This window comes from Hoplias malabaricus, chromosome 4, assembly GCF_029633855.1.
Source record: "Hoplias malabaricus isolate fHopMal1 chromosome 4, fHopMal1.hap1, whole genome shotgun sequence".
Lineage (NCBI taxonomy): Eukaryota > Metazoa > Chordata > Actinopteri > Characiformes > Erythrinidae > Hoplias > Hoplias malabaricus.
Genome location: NC_089803.1, coordinates 55,304,054 through 55,317,726, shown reverse-complemented (window position 1 = coordinate 55,317,726; position 13,673 = coordinate 55,304,054). Strand labels below are relative to the sequence as shown.

The 13,673-nt window shown below is 37.5% G+C and overlaps 1 protein-coding gene across 1 annotated transcript; it reads right to left on the bottom strand.

Moving 5' to 3' along the window:
• Nucleotides 1-1,154: 1,154 nt before the first annotated feature.
• On the bottom strand, nucleotides 1,155-11,723 carry def6c (DEF6 guanine nucleotide exchange factor c). The gene is made up of 12 exons (XM_066669272.1): nucleotides 11,371-11,723; nucleotides 9,610-9,750; nucleotides 9,118-9,300; nucleotides 8,285-8,512; nucleotides 7,755-7,901; nucleotides 7,498-7,606; nucleotides 6,923-7,344; nucleotides 6,189-6,296; nucleotides 5,822-5,988; nucleotides 5,331-5,592; nucleotides 5,132-5,219; nucleotides 1,155-3,856 (listed from the first exon to the last, which is right to left on the bottom strand). The coding sequence occupies exons 1-12, from the start codon at nucleotides 11,464-11,466 to the stop codon at nucleotides 3,660-3,662; spliced, it is 2,148 nt and encodes a 715-aa protein (XP_066525369.1). The 5' UTR covers nucleotides 11,467-11,723; the 3' UTR covers nucleotides 1,155-3,659.
• Between the last annotated feature and the right edge of the window lie 1,950 nt (nucleotides 11,724-13,673).

The window sequence follows — 13,673 nt, the reverse complement described above, 5'->3', positions numbered from 1 at the left end:
ATTGCTCTGCATAATTTATCCCCATTTCACCCTGCTCTTCTAAGGTCAGGACCACCTTAGAGCAAGTATGACTTGGTGGTAGATCATCCTCATTACTGCTGTGACACAGTGGTGTGTTAGTGTGTGTTGTGCTGGTATGAGTGGATCAGACAAAGCAGGGCTACTCAAGTTTTAAACACTGTGTCAACTCACTCTCCACTCGTTAGATACACATGCCTTGTTGGTCCACCTTGACGAAGTAAAGTCAAAGACAGTAGTAGTTAATCTGTTGCTACAGTTAGTGTTGGTCATATATCAGTAGTCACAGGATACTGTTGTCTGGATGATTCTCAGTCCTACTGTGGCACTGAGGGCTTTAAAAACTCTAGCAGCCCTGCTGTGGCTGATCCACTCATTTCAGCACAACACACACTAACATACAGCCACCACATCTGTGGTGTCTCTGCAGTAGTGAGAATGATTCACTACAAAAATCATACCAGCTCTGTGGGGGTCCTGGCCACTGAAAAACAGGTTGAAATGGGGATAGAAAAGTATGCAGAGAAACAGGTGGACCACAGTCTGTAGTTGTTGAACTACAAAGTGCTCCTGTATGGTCAGTGGAGTGGATAAAATGGACAATGAGTGTAGATACAAGGCAGGTCTTCATTTTACCTGTAACAGAGACTTATACACAGTGCTGGAGTAAGACTTGAAACCGATGACAGTGGAGAGCATCAGGGCAAGCAGATGGGAGTCCATGGTCCCATGCACAAACTGATTGCCTGGAATAGTGTTTTGGTGAGTCACTTTGTTTCAACATTTACTGAGCCAGGGCTGCATATAAACACTGGACCTTTATCCTGTGTACAAACAGATCAGAGAACTAGTGAGTGGTGGTTCAGTCCCTGAATTTTACAAATATTGTACTGGATTAAAAAACATGTACAGCAATTTTAAGCATTTTATCTGTATCTGTAAGATGTCATGTACACTGTTTCAGTATTTCAAGATGGATCCATAACAATGCTCACAAGCTTTTGTTCCTCAAAGTAAATGGCTTCTATTCTGCTTGGGTGCCATGTACTGTCATCATGCAGAAATACTATAGTATGAGTAATTGGGGTTACACATGTAGATATATGTAAATGTTCTTTATTCCTTACATCAGAGAAACTATTTATTCACAATTAGCTTAAACTGTACATTTTGGAACTTTAACAATAACTACATCAGTCTCTTTTTCTTAAAAAAGTTTTCCCATGATATTTTCCCTTTAAAAGGGGGCAGCTGCTTATTCATGTGTTACAATACAGCAATACTGTACCCACTGCACAATGCATACTGGCATTAATTACAGAACACAGCATTAAGACCTGTAATACCACTTTTCCAATGCTGAAGAAGTGCACAACAGGACAGATACTCTGGTATTCCTGGGCACAGCGTGGTTTTCCCGGATAAAGCTTTTGTAACTCAAGGCACTAAACTGGATTTAAACTGGCACATGGTCTTTCCAGGTTTGTATGTTTGAGCTACAAAGCCACAAAATTGTTTCATGGTGAAGGCTGGTGCTAATGCTGAGTTAGACAAGGGTAATACATCTTCCACAGCATTCTTATAGTTTCCAGGCACAAAAAAGTGAACTATCATTTGTTAAGAATAACAGTTACAACAGACCAAGCAAATGTTGTGGAGATTCCAAGTGTCTATGAATATATATTGTATACAATACCACACAGTCTGTAGGCATATAGATAGATAGGTTCCAATCCAGAACGGAAAAGATCCCACTTTGGAAAAATCACAGCGGTGGCTACTTCTCAAAGATCATTTACAGTCAGTCTATTGATTACAACCCAAAACCAACAAAGAAAGACATCATTCATCTTCTCCACAGTGATGTCTCCCAGCCAAAAACACTGAGCCCCACTTACTGGCCAGCCTCCACACAGCCAAATATAGCCTTCACGATTATTTTAACTACTTAGCACTAAAGAGGGGCATCCCTGTTTCTGGAATGGTTTGAATTGGCACTTGTGATGCAAAACATTATCAGCAGCACAAAGAAGCCAACAGAGTTCTCATGGGCTCATAAAGTTTAAAATGTCATTCACACCAACTACACAACCCTGGCTGCCACTATTTTACTTGGTTGAGTCTTTTAAAGAAACAAGTGACAAAGTAACTTAATTTATAAAGTGTTACTAGCTTAGGATGGAATTTCATTGTTTTTCTACGTACATTCTGCAGAATCCAATATTTGAGATGTAATTAGATTCATTCAATATGGTTTGATATATGATATTTATTTTAAATTCTTCTACTTTTTAGTATTTTAATTATTCATGTTAAGTCAATTTGGAGTTGATTTCATTGGTGCTTTTCTATGACTGGGCCATTTTTTACTCTAGAACTGTTATGTTTTCATGTTAGACCCAAAGGATACAAAAGCAGAAGAACAGAACTTATCAAATGTCATCTCCTCTGCTGAAGTTCCAATAAAGTTTTATAAGTTACTAATTAATTTTGTAGTTTTCTGTAGCTTCTTATTTTTATAGTCTTAATTTGAACAGTTTTATATACAAATTTATGAATATTTAACAATACCTTTACTTGAGGATGCATTTTAACCATTTATTTTGAAGAAGAAAAAAAAGGAATTCCACTTAAACTCAAACAGAAAGGCAAATGAGGAAATTAAGAAGGTAAAGAAGCACAGAGGCGTTGAATATGTGGTGGTTTTGTGAGAACATTTACTAGAGATATTTTCGGCTCATGTTATATCTAATCCTAGAACAAGTGCCTCCTCTACTGGAGTTTCAGGGAATTATAGAGGCGTCACAAGAATAGCAATTACTGGAGTTTAAAATCACAAGAATACGCTTGTCAAAGCAGCTGTAATGGAAGGATAAAAGACCATAAACATTCCAGCATTTATTTTGCACTGCTGACAGACTCTGCTGTATCAGTTTGGCCTGTCCAGCTAAAGCTATATTAAGCCTGGCTAGTGGCGCCTGTAAACAATGAAACAGGAAATGTGCAGCTTGCATAGAATTATATATTATTAAGAATATAATTATATACAAATATACCACATATTGGGATGTTTAAATTCATGCTTTGCTTTATCATCTCTATATTTTACAGAGACCCAAATATGTCAAGGTAGAATAACCTGTGATGTTTAAAATATACCATAGTTATTTAACACTTTCCTTGATTTAAAAAAAACTTGTTCTCTCAATTTACTAAACTGATCTCTGAATTTAAACATATGCTCCTGTAATAATTCCATTTTATTAAGTGGACTGACCTATATTTTATTTTGAAAGTATGAATTAATAGAGGGCGCAGCAAGTAGTGTCACAGTCACACAGCTCCAGGGCCCTGGAGGTTGTGGGTTCTGGGTAGGCTCTGGACCCACCTCGGCCCTGAACTTGATAAGTGGTTACAGACAATAAATGAATGAATGAATAATTAATAGAGGGAACGTATTAGTTAAACTGAGGGTACTTAAATAGAGAAAAAGTGTTTTAAGCTTATAAACATTTTTTTCTACCTTGATATATTATGGGCTGTTTTCCATTGAGTTGCAGGACAAGCAAAGCCTGCTACAAACAAAGAATAATTAAATGCATTTATGTATGACTTTTTTCTAATTAACTTGTCCTCATCTGTTATTCCTCCACCTCCTCCTCAGACACAGTGAGTGACTCCTGGGCATACACCTCCTCTTCTCTGTTTGGTGTTTGGCTGTCAGAAAGTTCTGTTTCCTGCGTAGAGGTTGACTGGTACTTGGTGATGAACTCTGTGCTGGTGAGGGCCTGGCCGCGTTTGGGGCAGTTGGTCTTCACGGGCATACGCTCAATCTTATCTAAACAGACAAGACAGCAAATACATTCTAATAATTTTTAACAAACATGATGCAATATATGGTGGTTATATTATCCAAAAGTGTCTAATACAATTCATTATAAGATTGCTGTTGGACTATTCAGCCTATTACTAAATATAGTAGGAATATCATCCAATTCTATTGTCAGGAAAACTTTTAACATTAGAAGATTTTGCAGCATAAGGTATTACAGGGTACAGGATTGGATCTCATTGAGATTTTTAAGGATAAGAAATCCACCATATTTAAAACATTCATGTCAGTGAAGACATACAGTTCTATACACCAATCAGCCATAATTCTATGACCATCTCCGTTTTTCTACACACCTTGATGATCCTCTCAGCTCCACTGAACATACAGGAGCACTTTGTAGTTCTAGGACTATGGTCTGTAGCCTATCGATACAGTTTTTTCCCATTTCACCTTGATCTTCCAATGGTCTGGACCACCACAGAGCTTTGGTTTTGGATCATTCTGAAGTGACACTAACATGGTGGTTGTCAACTATAAATCAAGGCATTTTTTAACATATTGGAATCCGTTGAACTGAGCACAACCTAAGCCCAATAATATGTTTTAAATCTTGTAAACTGAAGGCGCAATGTGTGTCTTTAGTGTGGAGGTATTTAAAATTGGAGAACAAAACCAGTCCAACAACACTTCAAATTTGTTTTTGGGTTATGTTACCCCTTTTGAATACTTTCGTTTTACTACTGCAATGCTGCCCTAAGTGGAAGTCATACAAGCGTTTCTTTACTTTGTTATTTTTTAAAAAAAAAAAAAGTAAAAACATTTAGCAACAGTTTGGATGCAGAATATTTTTCTTACAGTGCTGCAAAGCTATTTATTTGTCAAGCATCTACATTACATTTATTAAAATCAATCCAACATACCTAAAGTTTGCACTGTGCAACTGTATTATCTAATAAAATGAAAGTATCGGATCAAGACTTGATATTGGAATATACTCAGTATTTACAGAATTGCATCAATTCAGAGGCACAAAACTATCCTGGATCAAAGCTGCTCAGATCTTTACATTTGTTAATTTTTCTTCCAACTCATTATCTTCAAAACTTGCCTATTCACATGCTACCTAATATCTCCCAGACATTAACATTACAGATTTCCAGTGATAGATTTACACAAGTCTACCTCGCTGTACAAAATTGAAACAATCCAAATAATAATAATAATAGTGGGTTAAAGAATGTAACTTTAAATAACATTCTCTGCAAGTGTGTTTGTTACCTGCTGGTGTGATGGGCTTCATAAGACGATTCAGTTGGACATTCCACTGCCTCATATACTTAGCTTTTGAATGTTTGTCTGACATTTCCTGCAAAGAAAAAAAAAAAGAGACAAAGTAAAAATGCTGGAAGGACAAACAATCACAGACATTTTCTACTTGCTTTTTTAAAATGTTCTTTCTTTATTCACTTTTCTGTACCTCCAGGTTATACAGATAGGTCTCAGCTGTTCCTGTAGAGGGATGCGTTAAGTGAGTGGTTGGCTGAGGTTTGCTGGGTTGACTATGAGGCAAAGATGAAGTGGATGAAGATGAAGAGGAGAAGAGGGAATGAGGTTTGAGCTCCTCATCCTTTTGAAACTTTCTTAATTCGTTCTGGCTTTTTTCTGCAGGAGCAGAAGTCTCCAAGTTTTTTTGGAGATGCAACAAATCATTCAACTTTTTCTGCTCCTCCTCCAGTTGCCTGTGACACACAAATACACACACACATATACACACATACATAAGCAAGTAATTTCATTCTTTTGAATGAGTATAGCTCAGCAAAGCCTTTAACTTCAGTAACCAAAATCAATCAATATTTTCTTAAAGATAACATTGTAATGACCTAATTTCTAAAAACTGTCACAATTTCTCTTGATCCTAAACCCAGGGTTGTAGTTGTAAAATCTGTGTGTGTCTCAGTAGCTGACCTTTCCAGCTCATGTCTGGCTTTCTCCTCCTCTAATCGAGACTGAATCTGCAAGTTGAGCACCTCCTCCAGTTTCTGCTGAGTGAGCTCCAGCTCCTGAATTCTCTTCTTCTGCTGCTGTAACTCCTTTTCCATTTTAGCCAGCTCAGCCGCCATGCCCTCTCTGGCCTGAATAAAAACAATCAATTTCAAACACAGGATTTGTAATCTATATTAAGAGCAGATGAATGAAAAGATCAATGCAAATCTTTGGTCAACACTTATCACGTTTAAGCAGTATTCACAGAAAGAGGAAAAAGTCAATAATAAAAAGTAAGATTATAAAAATTAAGGTCAGGGCAAGAAAGTATTTTTGAGTCTTATCTTACTGTGTTAGCCTCTTTTAGCTGTCTCTCCAACTCTTGATGCCTTTCCTTCAGCATTTCTTGCTGCTGTGCCTCCTCCACTCTGTGTTGCATCTCCTTTTCCAGATGTTCCTAAGACATCCATACAATTAGAATAGGGATGTACAATACACATGACAGTAACAATCCATTCATTTAGAAAAAATAGGATTTTCAAACAGAGCTTGCTATATATTCATTCATTGTCTGTAACCCTTTATCCAATTCAGGAGCCTACCTGGAATCATTGGGTGCCAGTCCTTTACAGGGCAATACACGCTTACTCACACCTACGGACACTTTTGAGTCACCAACCCACCTGCCAGTGTGTGTTTTTGGACCGTGGGAAGAAACCGGAGCACCCAGAGGAAAACCACACAGACACAAGGAGAACACACCAAACTCCTCACAGACAGTCACCTGGAGCGGGACTCGAACCCACAACCTCCAGGTCCCTGGAGCTGTGTGATTGCAACACTACCTGCTGCACCACTGTGCCGTCCCTTGTTATATATTTTTTAACCTATTTTACCATTATTGAATAGTAAATGTTCCCAAATAATATTTTATATTATAAATATAAAATAAGCAATAATAACAAATAAGTGTAGGAAATATTTCTGTGTGCATTTTGTTTAGAAATCTTCTTTTTAATGCAATTTTAAATATGACTGAGATTTCATGTTGATTTCTTAAAGAGTTATTAGATGTCTTCATACCTGGATGATGTTAATGATCTCTAGGTCAGGCTCATTGATCTCCAGCTCTTCATGAGTATCAGAGCCAGGCTGCTCAGTCTCAGCTGGTGGCTCACTCTGGATGCTCTGTTGGCTCTGGACACCCTGGCTGCTGCTCTGTTGACTCTGTGCACTCAGGCTGCCTCTCTGTTCACTCTGGCTGCCACTCTGTTCGCTCTGTGCACTCTGGCTGCTGCCCTGTTCGCTCTGTGCACTCTGGCTGCTGCTCTGTTCACTCTGGCTGACCCTCTGTTCGCTCTGGCTGCCATTCTGGCTGTTTTGCCTGCTTGTGCCTTTCTGGCTGCTGCTCTCACTGCACTTCCGCAACTCTCTTCTGCGCAGCTTCAGCTCTTGATGCAGTGAGCTCTTGCCTTCTGCCTGCAGCCTGAGTGCTGTCTGTATAGCTGAGGAACACACACAGGAGTTCAACATACCAATACAATCCACAGCACAAATTAAAGGTCAACTATCAGAGAAAATATACTGATCTTGTCTATTGTGAACTACTCAGTTAACAGCAACATCAGTTCATAATTACAAATGTAGATCCTTCTTACCTTGCATCCACTCTAGCCTCAGTTTCAGGTCTGAAGCACTCATCTCATATGTCCTGCCTGGAGTCTTCACACAGAACAAACAACGCTTTCCTTCCTTATCAGGGATAATCTGACAGTTACACAACACAAGTAATGTGGTTAATATACATTTGCCTTTTAAGCAATATTGGTAACAGTAAGGTTCAGTTTTATTAGCATTTAAAGAAACCCAAATGATTTTCCATGAAATGATCTTGCTGGATTCCCACACAACCCACCTCTACAGTACAGCTTCCATCCAGCTGCAGCTCTCCTTTCTTTTCTTTCTGATCCTCGTTGACATAGTAAACCATGATTCCAGGTTTCAACATGAACCAGCGCTCCTGCCAGTTCCTACGTACATGCCCCTTCTTCTGCATGTATCCCTGAGACAGAGATAATAAAAGTGTGGGAAAACAGTAAGAAAAAAAATGTCTCACATATCTGGAAGTTGCAGCTACACTGCAGGGGCAATTTATCTTTAAAAAGTACAAAAAAAAAAAAAAAAATTATGGCCAACAGGATTTGGCAAGGGAATCTTTCTACCTAAATGAGACACTATGCTAAATGTAACTGTTTTGTATTACTATAACCTATATTGGCAGCACTTGCTCATACATATCTCAGCAATGTGTTCAGGACTACAGTGTTAAATTAAAATAAAAAATAAAACAACAGTAACAACAACAAAAAACCCTTAAAAACAAATCTCACTGGCCTGCTGGCCAACTGTGGCCATAATCGTAGTATGCATCTAAATATATTTCACCTTCTTCAGCACATTTTGATACATCTCCATAAAAATTTCATCCAAGGCCAGGCTGAAGGCCTCCTTGCTGTCCACCCGCATGAGTTGTCCAGCACTCAGCTGCTCCAGGAATGTCCACACAGACAGGCCATCCTGCAGATAGGGCTCCTTGGTCAGCAGACACTCTAGAAGCTTCCCATCCCACTCCTGGCCCATTGCTGTGGACATCTTCTTCAGTAGGTACTCCAGCTAAGGATAATGAGGTGATTTATAAATGAGACATCAATGAATGAAAGTTGAACATTCGAGAAGATGCAAAAGTGGGATTCTATAAAGACATGTGGAACATAATTCTTATGCATTTCCATCTGTTATTAGTAAGCCAAATTATTTAGGTGCAGATATTGACACTAAAAAACACAAGACCAGCAAATTGCAACACACACTGAAATTGTGGTAGATCAAAATCTATTGTTCATGGGTAATCATCAGGAAGTCTTATGACTGTACATAAAATTTTGCTTCCCTTCAACTATTTTTCTAGTACTGCTGTTGAATTACATACTTCAGACTTCAGGCCTCACTGTCCCATATTTATGCATTATATCTTTATCTACATTAACATTATGTTTTCTAAAATAAAGCTAACTTAGTATCCTAATGTCAATGAAAGAATGTCTTGGGCATTGAGTTACCCTGAGTATAACACTACACTTTTAGAAAAGCAATGATTCAGCATCAATTCTGCTCTTATACATAACTGAACAGAATAGCTGATATCTCCCAGCTACTGTTTTATCTCTGACCTTCACTGGTAACCTTTCTCTTTCTCACACCCAACCACACAAACAAACCTCAGGTAGAATGATGACAAGCGGGTAATAGTCCTCAGATAGTAGATTAAAAAGGCAGAAGAGTTTAAAGCAGTCTCTCTGTGAACACAGACCCTGTGAGACACTAGGCTTTAAGTTCTTCTTAGCAGTCATCATCCAGCACAGGTCATCAAACGTCTCCTTGTTGAATGTACCCTCAGTGGCCTGGAGGTCAGAATTTGAAGAAAAGACAAATATAGGTAAATCAAGGTCAAAATAATAAAAAATGAGTTGATGCACTTATGAAATTGTTCATAAACAGGTAATGTGAATAAACAACAACAACCAAAATGAATAGCCATTTTTGCACCCAACCAGACATTTATGATAAAAATACAACAGAGCACGTATACAAACACAATGCAATATTTATTATGTATTTACATCTGTACAGCATCACATTTTGTTATATATATAGTATAACACCACTTCTGGTATATTCACACACAGGTTCACAATTCTGTATAACACTACCTTTGCCAGAATGTACTGGTTGAGGTATGGCATGTAGCCGTTACTGGACACTGGCCCATTGTCGTTGTCTTGAAAGTGCTCCTCCAAGGCCAATGCATCATGGGGGATGTTAAGAGCTGTGTATAGATTGTGGGAGAGCACCTATGATTCATATTTAAAAAAAGAAATAGAAAGAGTTCGTGAACAAAATACAAAGTGCCACATTTTCACAGATGTGTTAAAAATAAAACGCTAAATCTAAGAAGACACACTTGTCTATCTGGTTAAAGACAATGTAAATATAACAACTAAGTTTGCTTGACTTTTTTTTAACCATGGTCTGAACTTTGTATATTCATATTTATGTATAAAAATGAAAACAACCCACTGACTGCACACTTCCTAATCGAAAATGTATTTTATTTATTTATTTAGCAGCACAAGCCTGCACCACAAAGGCCAATATAGCTGATCGGCTCTCTGCTGTTTAAAATTATGGGGGAAGGTGAGTAAATATCAGATGATTCTAAAAGATGATTTTTTTGTAGTGTACTGGGGAATAATTTAAAATTAGTCTCTGCTGACAGTTCTTGTGCATGTTTCTTGTGCTCTTTTTTTCACTTTCTCAAGAAAAGATTATATCTATATTTAATCACACTGGAGAACACAGAGAACATAACATTTTTCACACATTCACATTTAACCTCTTAATATTGTTGTCAATAAAAGTTTTCTTAAAATGTTTAGTCGTAAGGCCCTTCTAGCTATACTTTGTAGTTTATCTTCCTAAGAATGTATAGAATTCCTTTCCAAAGCAGGTATGATTTTGTCTTGCAAACAGCAAGTCTGGACGCCTACCTGCTGTTGCCAAATTAACCCATTGGCCAAGTGGGACATGTTTTAACTTGAGGCCTTGCAGAGATACAAGTAAAGAGACTGTAATATGTCAACACTTTAAAACAGCCCAAACTCTTTAACTAAACAATATATCCTTTACAAAATAAACTATTACAACTATAAAAAGAAAATTACAGATCTAATGTGCAGTGTAATATTTCTAAAATAATCCAAGTTTTGTATATATTTGTGTATTAATCTGTATTCCTATTGCTTACATAGTGTCCCGCTTTGATATCAGTTGGTTTGAATTTACAGCATCAATTAAGTCCAACATGAATTAAGCATTTTATAGCAATACAGTTACTCATTCTTTTATTTATTTATTTTAATTTTTTGTCTTTCATTAGTTTATAAAAATTATTATTATATATTACTGTCTGAATGTACTGATTACTAAGAGAATTCTGGAAGATTTTCTACATAGTTCTTTTCCAAAAATGCAGGATATGGTCACGTTGGATATCTTAAACACTAATAACTTCGGTGGTATTGAAATGTTTATGTCACACTGCTGTTTATGACAGAGGATGTAAAATACGCCCTGAGGGTACACTTTCACAACAAGTGCTAACCAGCTTGGCTAGATAGGCTAGTTTTTTTTTTAAATATACAATGCATACTTTCAAAAGTGGAGACTAAAAGATACATTGTACTCTCAGTGGTTCCACATGAATGAAGTATATTTCCGCAACGCATTTTCTGTCGCTATGTTAAGAACAGTGTTGGCACAATGTGTTTTATTTACATATGTGTTATATAAATTGAAAGTAGCTGTATTTTTTCGTACATTTTAAGCGAACTGACATAACCCAAATCGCCACCGCTTGACGTTTAGTCGATTAATCATCCTCAAATATTCGACCAAAATAAAGGTTCCCTTACCTTTAGTTGTGATTTGGACACTTTGCCGCTGTGCTCAGCTTCCAGCGACGTGAACGCGTACCAGATGGACTTCAGTAACTCAGACTTCAGATCCATGTTCCCATACTGAATAGAAACAACTCTATGTGTGTGCGTGTGTGTTGTTTAGTGGGTGTTGCTCTGTAACAGAAAGCCAATGGCTACTCTGGAGTGATTCTCACTCCTGTAAACTTCTCTTCAAATTCTCACCTTCAGTGACAGAATGCTGTGGCAAATGGCTGCCTCGTCCCAATAGTGCACTATGTAGGTCAATGAATAACGGCTTAACATTGCATTTTGTAAGCTAAGGTAATTTATCTTGAACCATTAGCTGCACGACTGTCTATCAAAACGTGGTTGTATATTTCATGACCTGTGCAGTGCACTATAAGGCTTAAAGAGCCATTTGGGATACAGCCCCATGAGTCAGGTCTCTGCTGAAACAAGCTGATAATAAGAAGATCTGTATTAATGCTTTCTGAAATACTTAGTAATATTAATGAAACCACGGTTGGAATACGGTGCTTTATTTCACAGTTTTTAAGGTCAAACCCCATACAGTGTAAACGTTCAATAATATTTGCGCAATAGCACTTAATATACGCAGCTGATAGGCTGATTTCTATTTGTGGCCAGAGTCCAATCCGCCCTCTGAGAGTTTGAGGAAACGGTGGTAGTTGTGAACTTGCTGGCAGCTCGTCCTGCTTTAGGTTTCTTTAAGTTTCTTGAACCCTCTGGGCCTAGTCTGTTTTTCTCAAAGGTTTCAGTAGACACTATCTATTTACACTATCAGTGGCACAAACCAGGGGATATATCTAGATCCCAAGTTCAGGCATTTGATTTCCTATCTAAAATGACCAGGGTACCTAAATATTATTGTTGCATATTATTATGATTGTATACACTAAAAAAACTCAATTAAAGTGCCCTGTATGTGCTGAATCCCTGTTATAGAATTCTTAGAAATTTAGGTTATGCATCACACTGTAACCCTGAAAAGGATTAAGTGGCAAAGAAGATGATAATGATGATGTTATGCATCGACCATTTATCATTTCTTACAATGGCATACTGGGATTAAAGTAATCCACTTTTAAACAGATGTTTGATTGTTTTGTAAGAACAGGTCTCTCAGGCTTTTTAAAACTTCTAAGCCTATTTGTGTATTAGTGCAGTCATCTCCAGTTAGGTCTGAAGCACTATTTTGTCTCAGACAGCCATTTTGAGAATGTGAGGGACAGCTGCTGTGTTCAAATATATAGTAAGAGAAACATGAACAACAATAAGCATGTTTTTGTTTGGACAGTGACAATATATAAGCAGAAACAGTTGTGTATGAGGCTTAAGGGTGAGGAACAGCCAAACTCTGCTACAAAGGTGAGGATATAGAACAGTTTCATGTCACATCATACACCATGGCAAGACTGAGCACAGCAACAAAGTAAAAGGTAGTGAAACTGCATCAACAAGGTTCCTCCCAGGCAAAGATTTCAAAACAGACTGGGGTTTCAAGATGTGCCTTTCAAGCTCTTTTGAAAAACAAACAAAACCAAAGACACGGTGTTAGGCCAAGGAAATACATCATGTTTATTCCTATCAAAATCTGAAAATCAGCAGTGCCATAAGCTCTAGATACTGAACAGTGAGACCCTAGGTCTGTATTTCTAGATAAGTTGACATTGAGACTGACAAAATGGTGACTACAATTATGGCAAGCCTAAATCTTGTGGATCACTTTTCTGTTATTTACAACCTGTGAATAATCTTTTAAAGAACTTAAGTATCAAGCTGCTTGTTCATGATGGTATGGTTGACAGTGAAGAAATACATGAGGATACACTGCAGTAGGTGGTGCTATAAGATAGGAAGTCATGATGTCAACAATTCTTTGTAACAGCAATTTAGAGTTGCACTGTCAATGTGCAGTCAACCAGAAGGTGCTGAAGCAAAGGCCTTCTTCACAGAACTTAAAATGCCTTGTGAACCTCTGTCTAGGTTCTGGTACCATTGTGTAGCATAAAATTTAGTGTAGTTTTTTAACATTACTGGGGCCAAAACCCAACTGTTCGATCCAATTCATATAATTTGAATAGTTTACAGATAACAAACCCATTCTATTGTGTTAAATAGAACTTATTCACTTGCACCACTTTGAAAATTTCCAATGAGTTATATTTGTACAACAAATAGTTTTATATTTTAACTTGGACTATAAGCATTTTACATTTTACATATCATTATTTTTTCAGAAATTATGGTGTACCTAATCTTATAGCCTCGCATGT

What these genes read in the sequence shown, in the direction of transcription:
- def6c (XM_066669272.1), bottom strand. Translation starts at nt 11,466, where the DNA reads ATGGATCTGAAGTCTGAGTTACTGAAGTCCATCTGGTACGCGTTCACG. An exon ending in ACCAGTACATTCTGGCAAAG is followed by an intron (nt 9,301 to 9,609) that starts GTAGTGTTATAC and finishes TCTGACCTCCAG; the next exon opens with GCCACTGAGGGTACATTCAA. An exon ending in ATCAAAATGTGCTGAAGAAG is followed by an intron (nt 7,902 to 8,284) that starts GTGAAATATATT and finishes TCTCTGTCTCAG; the next exon opens with GGATACATGCAGAAGAAGGG.